At 52.2% G+C, this 18,948-nt stretch overlaps 2 protein-coding genes and 1 pseudogene across 3 annotated transcripts; 1 reads left to right on the top strand and 2 right to left on the bottom strand.

Annotated features, from left to right (window-relative positions):
- LOC105808731 overlaps positions 1 to 3,553 on the bottom strand; it is an 11,702-nt pseudogene extending 8,149 nt beyond the window's left edge.
- A 6,025-nt stretch (positions 3,554 to 9,578) lies between these two features.
- On the top strand, positions 9,579 to 14,064 carry TUBA4A (tubulin, alpha 4a). 2 transcript variants are annotated; one of them, XM_012642530.1, is made up of 4 exons: positions 9,579 to 10,092; positions 12,092 to 12,314; positions 12,627 to 12,775; positions 13,020 to 14,064. In XM_012642530.1, the coding sequence occupies exons 1-4, from the start codon at positions 10,039 to 10,041 to the stop codon at positions 13,989 to 13,991; spliced, it is 1,398 nt and encodes a 465-aa protein (XP_012497984.1). In that variant the 5' UTR covers positions 9,579 to 10,038; the 3' UTR covers positions 13,992 to 14,064. The 2 variants fall into 2 exon arrangements, with proteins under 2 accessions (XP_012497984.1, XP_012497985.1); XM_012642531.1 differs by lacking the exon at positions 9,579 to 10,092 and adding an exon at positions 10,207 to 10,319.
- Positions 14,008 to 18,906, bottom strand: STK16 (serine/threonine kinase 16). Its single transcript, XM_012642532.1, has 8 exons — positions 18,839 to 18,906; positions 18,282 to 18,471; positions 17,496 to 17,715; positions 17,127 to 17,260; positions 16,835 to 16,955; positions 16,615 to 16,710; positions 16,069 to 16,190; positions 14,008 to 15,957 (listed from the first exon to the last, which is right to left on the bottom strand). Exons 2-8 carry the CDS (start codon positions 18,365 to 18,367, stop codon positions 15,819 to 15,821), a joined length of 918 nt encoding a protein of 305 aa, XP_012497986.1. The 5' UTR covers positions 18,368 to 18,471; positions 18,839 to 18,906; the 3' UTR covers positions 14,008 to 15,818.
- Positions 18,907 to 18,948: the final 42 nt, after the last annotated feature.

The following is an 18,948-nucleotide window of genomic DNA, read 5'->3' as shown; positions in this document are numbered from 1 at the left end:
CACAGGACCTTCTGCCCACATCCTGTAATGCAAGGTAATATCCTGAGGGTGCTTATGGACCCCCATAACTTGGCCAGGCAGCCCACTGACATGTTTGAATGAGTGATCACTCTGCCTACCACCAGGCCAGTCGCTATAGGAGTTAAAGGGGACATCCAGCTCCAGGCTGGAGCCTACAGTTGGCCTCCCCTGACCAGAGATCAGGGCCCCACCTCACAGTCCTGGTCCTGTGTGTTGAAGATTTGTCCAGGAGGCTCTCCCACGAGCTGAAGCTGTCCTTCCCCAGTCTGGTCTCCAGACCACTTCAGGAGAGGAATCCAGATACCCCCACTGCAGCCCTTCTCTCACCAGCTTCTGGATCTGGTCCAGCACCAGGTCAGCGAGCTCTTTCCCGGGGCCGTAGTGGCCTCTAGCATAGTTACTGGCAGCATCTTCCTTGCCTGAGCTGAGCTGCTCTGGGTGGAAGAGCTGGCGGTACATGCCCATCTGAACTTGGTCTGCAATGAGCAGAGTTTTGGGCCCCACTTGCCCTTGTAGTCTGGCTCTCTCTTGGAGCCCAGTATACTCAGAGGGAGTGGGGTCACCAGGCCCCAGTGTCTACCCCAGAGGAGCTGCATTCAGGCCACTGCTATTACCCTGCCTGGATGTGTTTTCAATGACAAGGAAAGGGATGTGGGGTGGCCTGGGGACTCAGGGCCAGAGTGACAGAGTTCCTGTAGATCTGGAGTTCTAATTGGCTGCAGCAACTGGGAGGCCATAACCACAGGCTCCAGTGCTCTCCAGTTATGGAGTAGGACTTGCTGTGATACCTGGGGACGCAGCCGTGGCAGGGACTCATCATCACTCACTAATCACGGTGGGCTCCAAACATCACATGGGGCACATGTTTTCTACTCGCGGCTTCACTAAAGAAGGTGTTGAAGGAGTCATCCCCTCCCCCGATGGTCTTGTCTCTGGGCATCTTGTTGGATCCCGTGTTCCAAGCAGTAGAGTTCCCAGCAGGCATTGCCAGTCTGCCCTCCAGCCTGCCCGCATGGACTGAGATGCACTCATGCTGAGCGGGCAAAGGGCAGAGAACAGCCTTAGCAGAGAGAAGCATATCATGTCTGGACACGGTTCCTGCCTGCCTTCCTCTAGTGGTTCTCTGGCTGAGAGCCAAGGTTCCTGGACTCTGCTCTCCTTGCCCCATCTCTGTGTCTAAACATTTACTGGTGGCATTGAGGACCAACAGGCATTGGCTCTAGGGGCTGGGCCAAAACCCTCCAGGACAGCAGAAAATGTAGGCAGTTCTAAGATTATACAGTCTTGCTCAGTGACTAAGTGTATCCATGAAGAGCATTGAGGGGATCGAATGAATCTAGCAGATCACAATAATCAACCCACCTGTGTTCAGAAAGAAATTAGGAGCCATTGGTGAGGGAAGCAAAGAAAAATGTTACAAAGATATGGCTGGATGTGGTGGCTCACACCCATAATCCTAGCACTCTGGGTGGCTGAGGTGGGAGGATTGCTTGAAGCTAGAAGTTCGAGACCAACCTGAGCAACATTGCAAGACCCTCTTCTCTACAAAAAATAGAAAAATCAGCCAGGTGCGGTGGCACACACCTGTAGTCCCAGCTACTTAGAAGGCTGAGGTGGGAGGATGGCTTGAGGCCAGGAATTGGAGGTTGCAGTGAGCTATGATGATGCTACTGTACTCCAGCCTGGGCAACAGAGCGAGACTCATGTCTCAAAAACAAAAACAAACAAACAAAAAAGATAAAGAAAGCAAGGGAAAACATTACCATTGGAATTGGAATAATGGTTCTCTCCAACAGGAGAGAGAGGTGGGGGCAGCTGGAGAGGGATTCTATTTCTCAAGTTGGTAGTTGCTGTTTGTTACATTGTTCTTTATAACTTTTTGCATGTCTGAAATATTTCATAATTCTTTAATGAGGATACTTTCTCCACAAATGTTACACTTCACTGACTTTTTTATATGACACAAGTGCCTTGACTTCTTATGATTTTTATTTAATTATTTATTTATTTTTAAGACTAGTCAAGTGAAACAGTGGGAGTAGAGAAGGAACAAAGGAATCTATAACTGGTTGTAATCAATTAGTTGTAAACCCCATGGCACTCGGACAGGCCTTCTTATGATTTTTAGATGACTAGGATTAATGCATTAAATAATCTGTATTCCAACCTCATTACTTCTCTACTTGTCTTGATCAGGAGTGGTAACCTCTTTGTCGATGTTCTCCCCTGTGATATGTGGGCAATAATATAGTAAGAGCCCCTCCTAGAATGGCTATGAGGATCAAATGAAAGAACGCACGCAAGTGCCTGGCGCACTGCCTGACAGGCACTAGCGTGAGCCACACATGTTGGGTCTCTCTACCAACTTCCCACCCGCAATCCCTGGTGTGATAGTAAGAGAAGGTAACAAGTTGAGCTGGGAGGGACTTAAGGACTCAAGGACTGAGAAATCCCAGGTCCAGGAGGGGAGGCTGACTCGACTTGCCAGTTACCCCAGGAAGGTCAGCACCGGCTGCTGCACCTCTGAGCTGCCCAGGCTCTGTCCGCAGAGCCAGACATCGTCCTGGACCCTGGAACTGCTGGTCTGTGTAAGGGGTCACTGGCCTCTTGGGGAACAACGCACCATACTGTGGAGCAGCAGGTATGGGGCAAAGAGCTCAGCCTCTGGAATCACACAGACCTGGCCTCAAATCCTTGTCCCTCTGTGACCCGGAACAAGTTACTGTACCTCAGTTTCCCTAGTGCCTTTTTCTTGATGGTAGAAATAGAATAATCTCATACCCGAGAGGGAATCTCATGGACTTTGTTGTTATATTGTGTAGTTCCCATTTATTAAGCACTAATTAGGTGTCAGACACTGTGCTAGGGCGCTTCACTTACATTATCTCATTTAATCTTTACGACCAACCCCTTAGGTAGGCCTTTCACTCCCCTCATTTCATACATGAGGAAAGTGACCCCCAGAGAGGTTAGGCAGCTTGCTTAAAGTCATGAACAAAACCAGGAATATTCAGAGCAGGGACAGGCTTGGCACCAACCATGCTCTTAACCGCTCTCCTGTCAGGCCAGGTGGGGAGACAGGTAGAAGGTATCAAATGAGCCCGCACACAGCCAGCTCTCCGTGGATGGGAGCGCCTCCCTCTCCCTCCTGCCCCCGATCTCTCCACTGATCTGTAACTGGAACAAGGGGTGAGACAAAGGTGCTGCAGATGGGCAGGGGGCAGAAACCAGGGGCAGTAGCCTCCACGGAGGATGTGTCCCCAGAGCCCAATCGTGAACTCGCAGCAGGACCCAGAGTTTGGAGATTTAGCCAGTAAAGTGCCTACGCTTCCTGCTCAAGTCCTGCTTACCCCACACTCCCCACCCCTAAACTAAGAGCCCAGCCTCACACCCTGGTTACCATCGACCTTCCCTTCCCCTCCTCGGTGGGTGTGTGCCCCCCATGCCAGCACACTTGGGGGCCATGCTCACATCTGGAAGTTCCTTTCCCTCTCCCCACCTCACCTCACCTCACCACACACTGTAGCCCCATGAGGACCTGGGCTCCCAAGGCCCCCACACACCAGACATCTTGGGCCCACTGGGACCCTCCTTGCCTGCTCATCCCCCCACATCCACTCACCATGCTGCCTGGATGGGGGCAGGCTGGGGTCCTCTGTCTGTCTATCCGCTGCTCCCATGGCCACCTGGCCAGCCTCCTTATACTCTCTGGTCAGCTTGCACCCTGGGAGGGCAGGCCTGGTGACTCAGTTACAGAGCAGCAGGAAGTGGAAGCCGGGTGGGGTGGGCAGAAGAGTGACCAGGGCTAGTAACCCCGCACAGGTACCCAGGCCCCTGGACACATGGGGTCTATTGGCAATCACATGTCCCATTTCCTGGTGGCACAGCCTGGACTTCACAGGTGGGAGAGGATTTATAAATCAAGCCTTCTGTGTTCCAGCACTGCTCCCATCCCCTGGGCTTGTTGACAGCTGGAAGTGGAGTATGGGTGGGACTAAGAAGATGTCCACAGTGATCCAGAAATAATGAGTCTGGGGCCAGACATCGGGCTTGAGGGCATTCTGGCTGGAAACTCTGAACATCATGGAACATAGGATTTAGCCCCACCTCCAATACCTACGAGCACATCACTTCTTTTTGCCCTAGTTCTCTCATCTGTATAATGGGGAGAGATAGTATTGTGAGGATCAAACAAAGTAAACTTTCTTAAGTGCTTAGTCCAGAGTTGCTGTTGCTCTCTATGGGCAAAGCAAGAGGATGAGCAGGGTCTCAAGTCTATTCTTAAATGTCTCCCCTAGCCCATTGCAAGTCATTGCTGCTCTAGCCCAGCCTTGTGTCCCCACAGGAGCCTCTCTATGGCCTTAGGCAAAATTCTGCAAGGAAAATGTTAATCTGTAGCATCTGTATCCTGCTTTATGGTTCTTAAGGCACCTCCACTCCTTACTTGCTGTGAGTCCCTCCATGGACTGTGAGGTAGGCAAGGCGAGATCTTCCTTTCCCATGATGGAGAAAAGGAAATAGAAGTCTCCAGTGTGCTGCCCAACGCCACATGGGGGTTAATTGGGGTGGAATTAAGATTCATCTGGGGCGTGTCTTTCCACACAGTGTTCACTGCCCTGTAGCCCCTCCTGTGTCTTAATCTCCTTCCAATCTTCAATTCCATGGCCAGTCAGGGTCCCTGGCTGGCACACCCCTCAGCTCTCTTGTCTCCCCAGCTTCAGCATCCTTGTTTGACCAAACCGCAACCCTGGTTAAATCCATTTCTTCATCAGCTCTGTGCCTGCACTCATCCAGCTGAACAGTGGCTGCACAAAAACCCAGAACCATGCTGACTGATCTTTCAAATGCATGACCACTAACCTCAGATGGAGCCTAATGCGGCTGGAAACTACACTACAGTAGTCCCTCCTTACCCACAGTTTCTTGTTCCATGATTTCAGTTACCCTTGGTCAACCACAGTCCAAAAATATAACATTAAAAGGAAAATCCCAGAAATTCACAATTCATAACTTTTAAATAGCATGCTGTTCTGAGTACTGTGATGCAATCTCATGCCATCCTGCTCCATTCCACCTGGGACATCCCTTTGTCCAGCATCTCCATGCTGGAGATGCTCCCTGCCTTCTGGCCGCTTATTAATAGTAGCAATGTCAGTTATCAGATCAACTGTGGTGGTATCGCAGTGCTTGTGCTCAAGGAACCCTTATTTTACTTAATAATGGCCCCAAAATACCAAAGTAGCAATGCTGGCATATTGTTAAAATTATTCTATTTTATTATTAGTTACTGTTGTTAATCTCTTACTGTGCCTAATGGATAAATTAAACTTTATCATAGGTAGTATGTATAGGAAGAAAATAGTGTATATAGGGTTTGGTACTGTCCAGGGTCTCAGGCATCCACTGGGGGTCATGGAATGTATGGATAAGGCGGGACTACTATACATTTCATCAGCCACTCTCCCAGAGAATAAGGGTGCCAGATTTAATAAATAAAGTATTTTATCTAGCAACCCTATCCAGGAGGTAGTTGCCAATGTGGTGCATGGTGGGAGAGTTATCTTGAGACAGGGGTTTTTCAGAGCCCCTCTCATCACAGCGTGCCAGGAAATGACCCAGAATTTCAAGATGGCTAATTGTGGCTTTGGCTATGGACTAAAGTCTCCAAAGTTAGAACTCTTCTCTCTCCCACCCGGAACAAAGAGGCCCGGACAGAGGACACAGCCAACCAACACATCTAAGATAAGGAAGTTCAGCCCCCCATTGGGTTGGTCCGTGAAGCCATAGACCTCAGGAATTATTGCCCAAATGGAGGACTTGGGGCCTAGATGGACCACTGGGCCCCAAACTGTCTTGTGTAGCACTTACATGTCTCCAAATTGGCCTTTGGAGTTGGACATTTCAGTCAGCCTAGGCATCCCCAACTCTGAAAAGAAAACTATCCTAATGGCGGGCAGATGTCTTAAGTAAAGCAGAGTAAAGAGGCTGAGATTTTAAAAGCATATTAATGTATCTAAGTTATAAACTAACAGGCAATCAATACTCTTAATTCCTCTAACAATTATTTTTTGAGTGCCTGCTATATGCCAAGCACTATTCCGGGTGCCAGGGATACAGTGGTGGACAAAAAAGTCTGTGCTCTTAAGAAGCTTACATTTTTGTGGGGATAACAGATAATAAACAAACAAAGAGGAAAATTTCAGATAGCAATAAGCACATGAAGAAAACAAAACAGGACAGGCATAGTGGCTCACATCTGTAATCCTAGCACTTTGGGAGGCTGAGACAGGAGGATTGCTTGAGGCCAAGAGTATGAGATCAGCCTGGGCAATATAGTGAGACCCTATGTCTACAAAAAATTTTAAAGATTAGCTGGAGCTGGGCATGGTGGTGAGCACCTGTAGTCTCAGCTACTCTGGAGGCTGAGGCAGGAAGATCACTTCAGCCCAAGAGTTTGAGGCTGCAGTGAGCTATGATCTTGCCGCTACACTCCACTCTGGGTGACAGGGTGAGATCTCTACCTCTAAAAAAACAAAATATAACATAAAAAAAAAACTAGATAATAGGACAGAAAGTTGGGAGGAGGGGAAAGCTACTATTTTAGACTGAACAGAGAAGGAGCAGCTCTCTAAGGAGATGATGTTTGAACTGAGACCTGAATGATGAGGACTCAGCCAGGCAATATCTGGAAATTAGTGCTCCAGGCAGAGAAAATTCCGTGCAAAATTTCATAGATAGGAGCAAGCCCAATGTGTGCAAAGAAACAGAGTAAAGAGAGAGAGAGAGAGCTGTACAAGATGAGATCATAGAGGCAGACAGCTTTATTATAAGTGCAATGGAGGTTTTTAAGCAAGCATTGATGCCTAGTTTGTGTTTTAGAGAGATGACTGCAGCTGCTTTGGAGAATGCATTCTAGGGGTTCAAGTGCAGAAAGAGGAAGTTGGGTAGGAGGCTACTGCAGGCATCCAGGAATGAGAGGATGGTGGCAAGAAGCACCTGAGTCAGCAGTAAAGCAGATGACATGCTAATGCTGGCCATGGCAGAGCTCCCCAAGTGCCCCAAGAGCTAAAACCACGGTGTTGGCAGAGTTACCTTCCTTCTGGAAATTCTAGGGGAGAATCTGTTCCTTGCCCTGTCCATCTTCTAGAGGCTTCCCACATACCTGGACTCGTTGCTCCTATCCATCTTCAAAGCCAACAATCACATCACATTGACCTCTGCTTCTGACCTCTTGTTTGACTCTGACCTTCCTGCCTCCCTCTTCCACTTATAAGGACCCTAGTGATTACACTGGGTCTATCTGGATAATCCAGGATAATCTCCCCATCTCAAGATCCTTACCTTAATCACATCTGCAAAGTCTTTTGTCATATAAGGTAATATAATCACAGGTTCCAGAGACTAGGATGTGGACATCTTAAGCGGGGGGTAGGGGGTGGGGGGGTGGCATTCTGCCTACCACGCTTGCTAAATGGGAATGCAGACCCAGTATGGCCAGATATTCCAGTTCTTTTCAAGATAAACTAGAAACCTGAATTTTCATATGACTGTAAAGAAGAGTTACTATGGCAGGCCTGAGGCTGCTGTCCTTAGAAAGGGCTTGCAAAGGTGTCCTTTGGCTGGCATCTGGGAACTTGGTTCTCAGAGTGTTCCCGGTCAACTTGCTAGTGGATAAAGATGGTTCACTGTGCTTTGATTGCTTGTGTAAACAATATGGTTTATGCCAAACAGTGCTTTTCTTCTGGAAGCCTGGAATTTTGGTATGTGCCAGGCAAAGGTGACAAGTCCCCAGTAAAATTTTGGGTGTTAAGTCTTCATTGAGCTTCCTTGGGCAGAAATAATGCAGGGAAATGATGCTGCATTTTTATTTTGGAGGAAGAGTACACTCTAGGTGAGCCCTATGGAAGGGAGAAGGCACAGGTTCCCCAAGACCACTCCTGCATCATCCCCTTTGTGATCCGGCTGTGTATCCTTGCGACCTCACGAATAAACCTTAGCTGTAAGTGCAGCTGTATGCTGGGTCCTATGAGTCCTTCTAGAGAATCTCTTAACAGAGGGGTGGATTGGGGGATGCCCCAACACCATGACAAGTCCTGACTTTTTTTATATTCTAAATGCTATGGGGGTTAACACACCGTTTAGACCAAAAAATCATTTCTGAGAGGGGATTTGGCCTAGTTGCCAATTTGCAACTTCTGGCTTCTTAGAGTTCTACCCTAATTTTAGTCCCATCTCTGAAGTGAAACAATTCATTTGACATGCACCTAGCAAATGCATACCATGTGTCCTGAGTACAATGTTAAGAACTAGAGACACAAAGACACTCCTTACCTTCAACAGTTTGCTATCTAGTACGATGGACATGTACACAAATAACTACAGCATGATGTGCTATATGCACTAAAATAAATATGAACAAAGTGCTCTAAGAACCCAGACAGCTACTTACACAGCAATTTGCTATGAATGTGCACATCCCTAAATTCATCTGATACTCACGACCTGAAGTTGCTATTCCAGTTTTACAGATAAAGAATCTGCACCTGACAGTCAAAGAGGTTTAAAGTTTTGGCTAAGATAGCCCAGGTCTCTTACCATATTCATCTGCTGGGGTAGAGGTGCACAAGGAAAAAAGAGGGTCAGAGATGGTCTGCAAGAGGCCATGTGTCCTGCAATCATCAAGGCTCCTTCCTTTATAGAGACCACAATCCCATTCCCCAAAGCAGCCTCAGTATACACCCTTGTCAGTTTTCTTGTTTATCGATGAGTTTTGTTCTTCTAACCAGATGGCAAGTCTACTGGGAAGAAAGACCTTGTCATATTTCACCGTATCCCTTCCTGTGCCTTGCCTAAGTCAAATGCCAATTAGCTATTCTGTTGATAGAAAGTTGTCATCATTAGTTACTTTATGGTACTGTGTTGCTTTGTCAGACAGCCTTGGCAATGGGGAAACACAATGGGAGGAGAGGCAGGTGAATCCTTTCCAGGTAATGACTAGCCTGGGAGACAGGCTTCCTAAGGATGTGCCAACCAGCACATGAGGCACTGCCCAGTGAATTTCCCCAGTGAAGGGAGGAACTGGAAAATGTAAAGCAAGTAAGGAAAAGCAGAAGTAGCTCAAAAAGACCTGGTCTTGCAAGAAATGGGAATGAACTGTAGAAAGAAGGAATGTCTTCTGCTGAGGTCTGGGGCTGAGCGCTGAGGCCATTAGGATGCAGGTGGCAGACCCTTATCGCGGCTTAGAGACATAAGAAGATGGGAAAGTCAAAATCAGCCATGATATGAGAATCTTGATTTTCTTTTTTTCCTCTTCGGAGTCAACAAACATTTCGACTCCTGGCAACCATGCTTCCAGGATGGAATCATTGTCTACTTTTCACTGATGAAAATGTCAAAAACTCAGTGAGGTTAAGTCACTTGCCCAAGATCACACAGAGCAGTCTGGATGCGAATCCCAGTCCTGAGAGCTCCAGGTCCAGCGCTCCCACAGTTCTGGCAGCAGGAGAGCAGGAAGGTGGCCACAGCGAGGGTTCACTAATAGTGACCGCGCTGATGACCAGGCCACTGACCCGCTGGAGGCCAGCAAGCCGCGGCAGATTCTCGGGGTCTGTCCTAGCAGATGAGCCGCGGGGCTCGGCTCTGCAGGAGAGTCTAAGGGATAGGCATCCTGGGGCTCAGGCTGTGCAGCTAGGCTCCAGGTCCTCAGCCACCCACGGGCGTCGGCGAAGGCCTGCCTCCCCGGCCGGGGACCAGCAGGTGGCGTGCCGCTGGAGGGGGTTCCCCAGGGACCCGCCGGAGCCTCACAGCCGGCCAAAGACTCCCAGGAGGCAGGACGGGGAGAGCACTGGCGAAGGCCAGCTGCAGCGCCCTCGGAAGGACGGCCTCGACTGCACCCGTCCTAAGTCCGGATACCTGGACGACCGGCGCCCCGATGACGCAGATACAGGCGGAACGCGCCCTGTCACCGCACCCTGCGCCTCTGCTGCGGACCTCAGGGTCCCAGAGTATCGTCTCCAAATGGGGAACAAAGGGTTAAAGCCCGGCTCGCTGCTCCTAACCGAAGCCGAACAGGTGAGGGACGTGGACGCAGCAGGAGGACGGGACCCGGCCTGGCCCCACCCCTCGGGGCTGCCTACCTTCGGGGGCGTGGCCTCCGGGCCGCCCGGCCCCCAGTGGGCAAGCAGGCGTGCGAGGCCCGCCCCCGCCTATAAGAGCGGTGCGGCACTGCAGCTAGCGCAGTTCTCACTGAGACCCGTCACCCCGACTCTACGTGAGACCCACCGCCCGGACTCACCATGGTGAGTGCGACCCCGCCGAGATCGCGCCCGTCCCCTAACTGGCCCCTCTCCTTCGGGGACTTTCCCTCCAGGGATGCTCGGGGACCTCCACCGGGCGTTCCGGATCTCGAGGAGGTGCAAGGGTTTTGCATCTCCCCTCCCCAGTCCCCTCCTGGTGACTTTGGCCGGGGCGTGTTGTTTACCTTCGGAGGCCGGGGATGTCGTGGGGTGGGGTGGGATTTTTCGCCAGCAGAGAGGAGCTTCTTGGCGGTCCCCTCCTGCCTCACCAAGCATTTGCGCCCCGACCCTCCTGAGGAGAGTCACGCGGTCCCGCGCCCAGTCCTTTCCGCGGGCGAAGGAAGACCTGCTTGGCCCCCAGCCCTACTCCCCAGTCCCCGGAACTGACTGAGCACGTGCTTGGCACAAGAAGGTGGAAGGGGGTCAGGTTACTTGCATCCCCTTTTCCTCTCTGTATGCATCCCTTCTACCCTCATCCCCCGCCCCCGCCAGTGACTCAGCACCCCGCTTCTGAGCCTACAGGGGTGGCGGGAATGGGGTTCGGCCTCGTGAGGCGAGCTGGCCCCTCTCCAGCCAGAGGGCGAGTGCGCGGACGGGCAGAGACAGCTGGCGCCGAGCGGCAGCGCGGGCCAGGGCCAGGTTGGGGGGAGGGGATAGAGGTGTGTGTAGGGGGCTGGTATTTATAGCCCAGGAGCGGAGGCCGAAACCCAATCCCCTCTGTCTGCTGGGATGTAACTGGAAAGACTTCAGCGGGAGAGGGATGGAGGGCTGGGGTGCAGGATGGCGCTCACCTTGCCCCCGGCAAGGCAGGCGGGTTAGCACTGGGGCCTCACCGCAGGTTCCGCTTCCTTTTCTGGGTATTTGGAAACCGTCACCCCGCCCTGTAGGTGTGGGGAGGGAGGCGCGCGGGCCCTGCGGACTCTGGTGCTTCAGGGGTTAATTTCGGACTGGCAGGGACGGAGCCTAAGGCAGCGAGTGCCCCAGTCCCCACAACCCTTATTGCCCGCCCCTGCTGTCTGCGTTTACCGGCATTACCGCTGCTATTTCGGTGCGGTGGGTGAAGGTGGTGAAGACACCCAGGGAGCGGGGGTGGAGGTGGGGAGAGGAGCCAGATGGGACTGATCCCCAGAGCCAGAAGGGATTTAAAGGTGAGGGAAGAGGGCATCCTCATGCCCAGTGTGGTCAGTTGATGCCGGATTGGAAGACAGAGACACCTCTGCAGCCCGCAGGAAAAACGGGGAAACGGTTGTGTGAAATTCTAGCTGTTCATCTTCAAAGCAAAGAATTAATCAAGTGAGGGGGGGGGCTCTAAACTCTAGTTGTAAACTCTCAGCTCCGGAAAACCTTCTCCCTCTACCCTGGCTCTTTAGAAGCTGGGTTTATGGGCAGTAGGGAACAGGAACACCTGAAAAGTCTCTTATCCTTGTCAGTTACTGCAGTGTCTGCCTGTCTCTTATACACTTGCCCTCTCTGTCCTCCTTGAGTGTCCTATAAAGGTGGCAGGGTCATGTGGAGCCACAGCACTCACTTGACAAATTCCCTGAGAAGTAGGTTAAGGGGTTGGCTTGCCCTACTGGGTGCCTCCAGCTGGGGCGTCCTGTGCAGGGGAGCCTGGGCAGGGTGCTAGCCTCTTCCCATCGCTGCCCAGCTCCAAGCTCCACTCTTGCCAACTGAGTCATCCCAGCTGGTAGGTGAGAGGGTGGAAGAGAGGGCTCGTGAGGTGAGGAGGACTTGTGCATGTGAGGCTTACGCCATGTCTCCTCTTTATCCCACAGCGTGAATGCATCTCAGTCCACGTGGGGCAAGCAGGTGTCCAGATGGGCAATGCCTGCTGGGAGCTCTACTGTCTGGAACATGGGATTCAGCCTGATGGGCAGATGCCCAGTGACAAGACCATTGGTGGAGGGGATGACTCCTTCACCACCTTCTTCTGTGAAACTGGTGCTGGAAAACATGTGCCCCGAGCAGTTTTTGTGGATCTGGAGCCTACTGTAATTGGTGAGAGGAAGAGGGGGCAAAATTGAGGGGGCTAGAGAGTGACTCAAAGCTTCTCTCTGGAAAGAGGGTGTTTAGACGGGGCTTTCTTGGCCCTGAAAACTCCTAGCCCTATGTGAAGCTGAAGAAGGCAAGCTGATCTCAGGCTGGCCTGGGCAGCAGGTCCGGGTTTCTTCCACACTCTGCTATCTCAGGCTGGCAGAAGGATGAGCTCTTCCATGCATCTGGCCACAGCTACCACCCTGGGGGAGGAAGGTCCCTGCTAAGCACAGCCTTGTGGTTTTTGCTCTAACGGTGTGGTTTATGCCCTTGCAGATGAGATCCGAAATGGCCCATACCGACAGCTCTTCCACCCAGAGCAGCTCATCACTGGGAAAGAGGATGCTGCTAACAACTATGCACGTGGTCACTATACCATTGGCAAGGAGATCATTGACCCGGTACTGGACCGGATCCGCAAGCTGGTAAGAATTTGTCTCGGAAGGGAGGGAGCTTTTGAGACTATGCTAATGGTCAGGAAAATTTTTTCAGATCCATTTCAAGGGGTCATCTCTAACTGTACATGCTCCAGAGTGTGATGCTGCCATGGCATACTAATTAGTCTTTGCCCTGACTTCTGAGATATTTTAGGCTTTATGGAGCCAGATGATAAGAGTCCCTCAGGCCCCTTCCCTACCTAAATTGCTCTTTTCCTTTCTCGCCTTTCAGTCTGATCAGTGCACAGGACTTCAGGGCTTCCTGGTGTTCCACAGTTTTGGAGGGGGCACCGGCTCTGGCTTCACCTCACTCCTCATGGAGCGGCTCTCTGTTGACTATGGCAAGAAATCCAAGCTGGAGTTCTCCATCTACCCAGCCCCCCAGGTCTCCACAGCCGTGGTCGAGCCCTATAACTCCATCCTGACCACCCACACGACCCTGGAACATTCTGACTGTGCCTTCATGGTGGACAACGAAGCCATCTATGACATCTGCCGCCGCAACCTGGACATCGAGCGCCCAACCTACACCAACCTCAACCGCCTCATCAGCCAGATCGTGTCCTCCATCACGGCATCCCTGCGCTTCGACGGGGCCCTCAACGTGGACCTGACAGAGTTCCAGACCAACCTGGTGCCCTACCCCCGCATCCACTTCCCCCTGGCCACCTATGCGCCCGTCATCTCTGCAGAGAAGGCGTACCATGAGCAGCTGTCGGTGGCAGAGATCACCAATGCCTGCTTCGAGCCGGCCAATCAGATGGTCAAGTGTGACCCTCGCCATGGCAAGTACATGGCCTGCTGCCTGCTGTACCGTGGAGACGTGGTGCCCAAAGATGTCAACGCCGCCATCGCCGCCATCAAGACCAAGCGCAGCATTCAGTTTGTGGACTGGTGCCCCACAGGCTTCAAGGTTGGTATCAACTACCAGCCGCCTACTGTGGTGCCTGGGGGTGACCTGGCCAAGGTGCAGCGTGCCGTGTGCATGCTGAGCAACACCACTGCCATTGCCGAGGCCTGGGCCCGCCTGGACCACAAGTTCGACCTGATGTATGCCAAGAGAGCGTTTGTGCACTGGTATGTGGGTGAAGGCATGGAGGAGGGGGAGTTCTCCGAGGCCCGGGAGGATATGGCCGCCCTGGAAAAGGATTACGAGGAAGTGGGCATCGACTCCTATGAGGATGAGGATGAGGGAGAAGAATAAAATAGCTGCCTGGAGACTCTCCACTATGTTTATTGCAAAAGCCTTTCGAAATAAACAGTCTCCTTGCACAGTTTCTTGTCCCTTCTGTGAGTGCTTGAGCTTCTGCTGCCTTCCCCTTTGTGCTGCTTCTGCTGCTGCTGCCCTCAGTGTTTGCTGCTGACAACACTTTTCCCTTCCACGGCTGAAGGGGAGACTTGCCAAGAGGCCCTTGCCAGGCCCAGGAAGCATGACCCCAGGACCCTGATGTAAGGTCATAGGGGCACGCAGGATAGGGAAGAAATGAGTACCGAATCCTGGACTTGTCTGTCCAGCCACCAACTGTTGAAGGATATGAGTTTTCACTTCTTTTCCAAGTAGGAGTTTAAGTCCAGTAGCTTCTGTATTTGAGAGCTGGACTACTACCCTATTCCTCCTGTTGCCTCTGCATTCACCAACTCTGGAAGCAAGGCTTGGCTCAGGCTCCTTTGTGCGTTATGAGGATTTGGAAATGGGGCTGGGCTGGCCCAGAGTTCCTGGGCATAAAGCCACATCATAAGCTTGGGGGATGGGAGGGAACGAGGGCAATCTCCTGGGCTGTTTGTGCCACTGAACTTCCCAGCAGCTTTGCACAGCTTCCTGTCTGTCTTGCTGCTTTGCTGGGGCTGGGGTTGTGCCATTAAAAGTCAGGTCATCTCCCTCTGTTTGTGCTTTCTTTCTGGCCTCTGCCTCTGTGCTAGCTGGTGGGAGCCTCCTGCCAGGGCCCTGGGGAAAATTTCAACTTTGCTAATAGGCACCCCAGGACCCACGCTGATGTCAGCATATGAGGTGGGAATGGTTGAGGGGAGGAAGCTTCAATCTCAAGAGTAGGAGACGCCAACCCTGCCCTTGCCTACCCTCCCTGGTGATTCAGGGACACAGTGCCCTTCCTTGGGGAACAGGTTTCAAGCCCAGCTACAGCAGGACCCATTTATTCAGCAGAGTAGGCAGGAAGTGGCAGCTGGAGTCGGCCACACCAGACTGCCTCATTAATCATTAATCATGTATGAGCTAGAACCATCAGGGAGACAGGGGCCAAAATGGCTGCCACCTCCACTCCCCTGCCCCTAGGCTAAGGATGGGAGATCTGTTAATGTATCTGTCCCAAAGCCTCTTCAGGTGTCTCCACCCAGAAGCCCTTGCCTAGCAAACCAGCTGGGTTGCTTTGACTAAGCTACTCACCCCTGGGAGTAAAGGAAGGAAAGAACTAGTTGAGTGTGCTTTTCGGGGGCCCTGGTTCCAGTCCTTGGCACAGGTAGAAGCCAGCTCAAGCCAGAGCAGCTTTAAGTTTTTGACTGAGACAAGCTAGAAGACTTTCCCACTGCCAGCCAGCCAGATCTAAGGTAAGGAAACAGCCTCCTTACATGGAATGATGAAGTCACACCACTGCCGACTCTATACCAGGTGTTCCCTTGGAAATGGCAACCAGACTTTGGGCCCTTTGCACCTCTTCTCTCACTCCAGAAACATTGAGACTAAGATCCACACCAACCTGCTTTCACTTTATTCTTGTTTACACATTCTCCTGCTCCTGGATTTGGAGGCAGAACATGATGTGAGCTCAGTAGTCCTGCTCAGAGCCATGGACCATATTCTGTCAGTTTCTCTTTTCCCAATCCCCACCCCTCCCCTACTCAGTCAGGCCCCTTACCCAGGTGTTGCTCTTGGGGGTCACAGAGCAAAAAGGTCCCCACTCACTGCCCCCATCTGTTAGAAAGCATCCTGGATAGAATGGATGGAGTTTCCAATGAGGGATGGGTGCCTCTTTCCAAGGCACAAGGGGCCACCTTCTTAGTGTGGCCACTGGTTTGTTCAGATTTGGGTAGTGTGCTGGCCAGGAGCTGGGGGCTGCAGGGCCTCCAACTGGCTGAGGAGGAGAGGAATGTGAGGGCGCTGCTGGGGGTCCACAGTCATCATCGAGGCCAGCAGCTGCCGTACTGCTGAAGAATGCCTGTGAAGGGAGGAGGGCAGGGTGACTGGAGGACACTATGCCCCCTGCCAAGGTGCCAACTCAGCTAATCCAGGGGGGTCTGAAATGTTCGGTGCCCCTTGTACTGCTCACCTGGGGCTTTGCGGGATGCTGAGTTGGTTCTGCACAGCAAGGGCCACACTGTCACCCTTCTGGAACACCATGTCATAAGGGCCTTCTCCAAACATCATGGCATATAGCACACAGCCTAGGGACTGAGCATAACTTGGTTAATCCCTGGAAGGGGACCAATGGAGATGATATTGTTCCCCTTATTTCTGTGGTGAAAGGAGACTATATAAGCTAAAAAGAATACGCTAACCTCAGCCACATGGCACCATCAGGGCCCAGAGAAACTGCCAGTAAGCTGGAGGCCTCTGCAGCCCTTGCTTAGCCACTGCCTTCAGCACCAACACTGAGCTGCACCCACCCTGTTTGGGGGCAGGGATTATACCACTTCCTGTGCAACTCAGTATGGGTATCAGTGACAGTTCCCAGGAAGGAAGTCAAGGAAGATGGGGACATATCATGGTTCCTGGGGCCCCATACAACAGAAACCAAAGACCTACTTCTCTACTCCACAGTGGGTACAGAGCCACACACCCTCTCCACCCAGATTCCCACCCACATGCTCCTCACCCAGACATCAGTCCGCTCATCGATGACACAGTGACTCTGCACAGAGAAGAGCTCTGGGGCTCGGTAGGAGATGGTGCACCGCTGGGCCGCCCAGTCCTGGAACAGTGGTCCCAGAGCTCAAAAGTGGAGCACAAGCCACAGTCATGTGACCAGATTGGGGCATGCACCAGAAGGGGTTTGGGGTGAACAGGTGGGCAAAGGAACCTGGAGATTTTCTTACCTGCAGGGTCAGGGCCTGGTGGGAGCCCTCCACATGGATGCATGCTTGATTCATGGAACCCAAGTCCATTAAAACTGGCTGCCCCTCATCTCCAAGCAAGATATTGGTGGGCTTCAGGTCCCTGTAGGGAAATGGAAATGACCTGTGAGCATCCTAGGACAGGAAGGCTGAAATCCCAGGAAGCAAAAGAATCATGCAGGCTGTTTCCTGGGAGGAGAGCAGAGACCTCCAATTTTTCTTGGTCAGGCTCTTCCTCTCCACCCCAGCAAATACACAGGGCCCTCCCACTGACCTGTGGGCATAACCCTTGGCATGAATGGCCTCAAGGCCTCTGCAGATACCCAGCAGCAGCTGAAGGATTTGGTCCTCAGTCAAGAAGTTGCCTTTGTCCTTCAGCCTTTCTATCTCATTCCATAGCGTACCTCTCTGCAACAAAAGTTTCCCCACACTTGGAACATGTTTTTGGAGCCTCTGCTCCCTGGGCCCGATCCCTTCCCTTCTCGAAGTCTATCAACCATTTCGCGACACACACCTCAAAGCCCAAATCTGATGTGGCCAAACCCAGGACATGGCCTCTGCTTCCTAACATGCTTGACTGCTCACACAGCCCTTGGTAGGTGGCTCTGTTGCAACCCCCTCCATAACCAGGAGTCCTTCTGACCTTGAAGAAAGGTAGTAGCAGCCAGGCCTCATGCTTAGCACCCCGCTCCCTCAGACAGTAAGCCACGAGGCGAAGGATGTTGGGGTGATGGAAGAGGCGATGCATGTCCGCTTCTCGCTGAGCCTCCTCCCGGTCCTGCTGCTCGTGACACAGGATTCGCTTCAGGGCGTAGAAGTGTCCATCATGTAACCCCTCCACTAGGTCCACATAGCTGAACCCACTGTGGGCCAAAGGGGTCAGTGAAGGACCATTGTCATCTCCCACACAGCTTGGACCCAGAGGAATTCCCTGGGAGGGAGGGGCTGTCTCTCCCATTTAGTAGAAACCCTCCCAAGATGTGGCTCTAACAGAAGTCTGAAGATTATTACACTTTGAGCTCCTCGACAGTAGGGACATAGAAATCCTTGAGGTCCTATGGTCATAATACAGTGCTCTGCCTGTGACAGATGCTTAAATGAATAATAGCCAACATTATTAAGTGCTTATAAACCAGGCACTGGGTGAGACATTTTATATACATTATCTCATTTAATCCTCACAACTCCATTACTGAGGAATGATAATCATCTCCATTAGGCAGATGAAAAAACCATGGCTTATCAAGGTCACATAAGGTGGATCTAGGAGGCCTAGCTCCAGAATCCACCTTCTTGACTACCATGCAGCTGTCTGTCAGGTGAGTTAGAGAACAGGGATAAAACCTTTCTACCCCAAACACGTGCAGACAGATCTGTCCCTCTATGACCATACCCCTGGGGACGGGCTAAGTGATTTCCCAACACTCACCCCTCCCCCAGTTTCTGGATGAAGAGGTAGCGCTTATTGTCAATGATGACAGTTCCCCGAGAGCAGACACACAGCGCGTGGCCCATAATGTCTTGGTCATTCTCCTCAAGGGTGGTCTGAGGCTGCCGAAGGGTTCGTCCAGGGTGAGTGGGCTCTTCCAGATGATGTGCTGGAGGCCCCGGGGAGCATACTGGAAGGATAACAACGGCAGGGTCGCAAGTCTGGCACAATGCACATGATCCCTGAAGTACCAAGGCGTACAGTTCAGGCTCAGGTCTTGGAACCTATATTCCCGTCTAGAAAGAACTGGCCCTGGCGATGCCAACTTCAACAAGGCTGGGTCAGGTTCCTGAAAGCCTCTGGACACGCAGTGACTACCAGGCCACTTCCTCCAACCCCAGTTCACCTTTGGGCAGCCCCCGCGCCCACGTCCATCGGGCCACAAGGCAGGGCATAGTTTCAGAAGAGGTGTCCCCCACCCCTTGCAAAGGCTAGCCCTGGCCTCGGGGAGCAGAGCCCGGGATCGCCCAGCCGGGACCCCCTCCCCGCCCACTGACCTGGCTCAGGCGGGAGCGAAGGGCCAGAGACCGGAAGCAGTGCTTACATCATCAGTCCGCGCCGGCGTAACGGCCCGCGGTATCCTAGCAACCGCTGGGCACCCCGACGA

This window comes from Propithecus coquereli, unplaced genomic scaffold (assembly GCF_000956105.1).
Source record: "Propithecus coquereli isolate 6110/MARCELLA unplaced genomic scaffold, Pcoq_1.0 Scaffold18, whole genome shotgun sequence".
NCBI classification, from domain to species: domain Eukaryota; kingdom Metazoa; phylum Chordata; class Mammalia; order Primates; family Indriidae; genus Propithecus; species Propithecus coquereli.
This window is presented reverse-complemented; position numbering and strand designations above follow the sequence as displayed.

Coding starts and splice junctions, on each gene's coding strand:
- TUBA4A (XM_012642530.1), top strand. CDS start 10,039: ATGGGGAACAAAGGGTTAAAGCCCGGCTCGCTGCTCCTAACCGAAGCC. Junction 12,315..12,626: donor TCTGGAGCCTACTGTAATTG/GTGAGAGGAAGA, acceptor ATGCCCTTGCAG/ATGAGATCCGAAATGGCCCA. Junction 12,776..13,019: donor TGGACCGGATCCGCAAGCTG/GTAAGAATTTGT, acceptor CTCGCCTTTCAG/TCTGATCAGTGCACAGGACT.
- STK16 (XM_012642532.1), bottom strand. CDS start 18,367: ATGGGCCACGCGCTGTGTGTCTGCTCTCGGGGAACTGTCATCATTGAC. Junction 17,716..18,281: donor ATCCAGAAACTGGGGGAGGG/GTGAGTGTTGGG, acceptor TTTGGCCCACAG/TGGGTTCAGCTATGTGGACC. Junction 16,191..16,614: donor ATGAGCGGACTGATGTCTGG/GTGAGGAGCATG, acceptor AGTTATGCTCAG/TCCCTAGGCTGTGTGCTATA.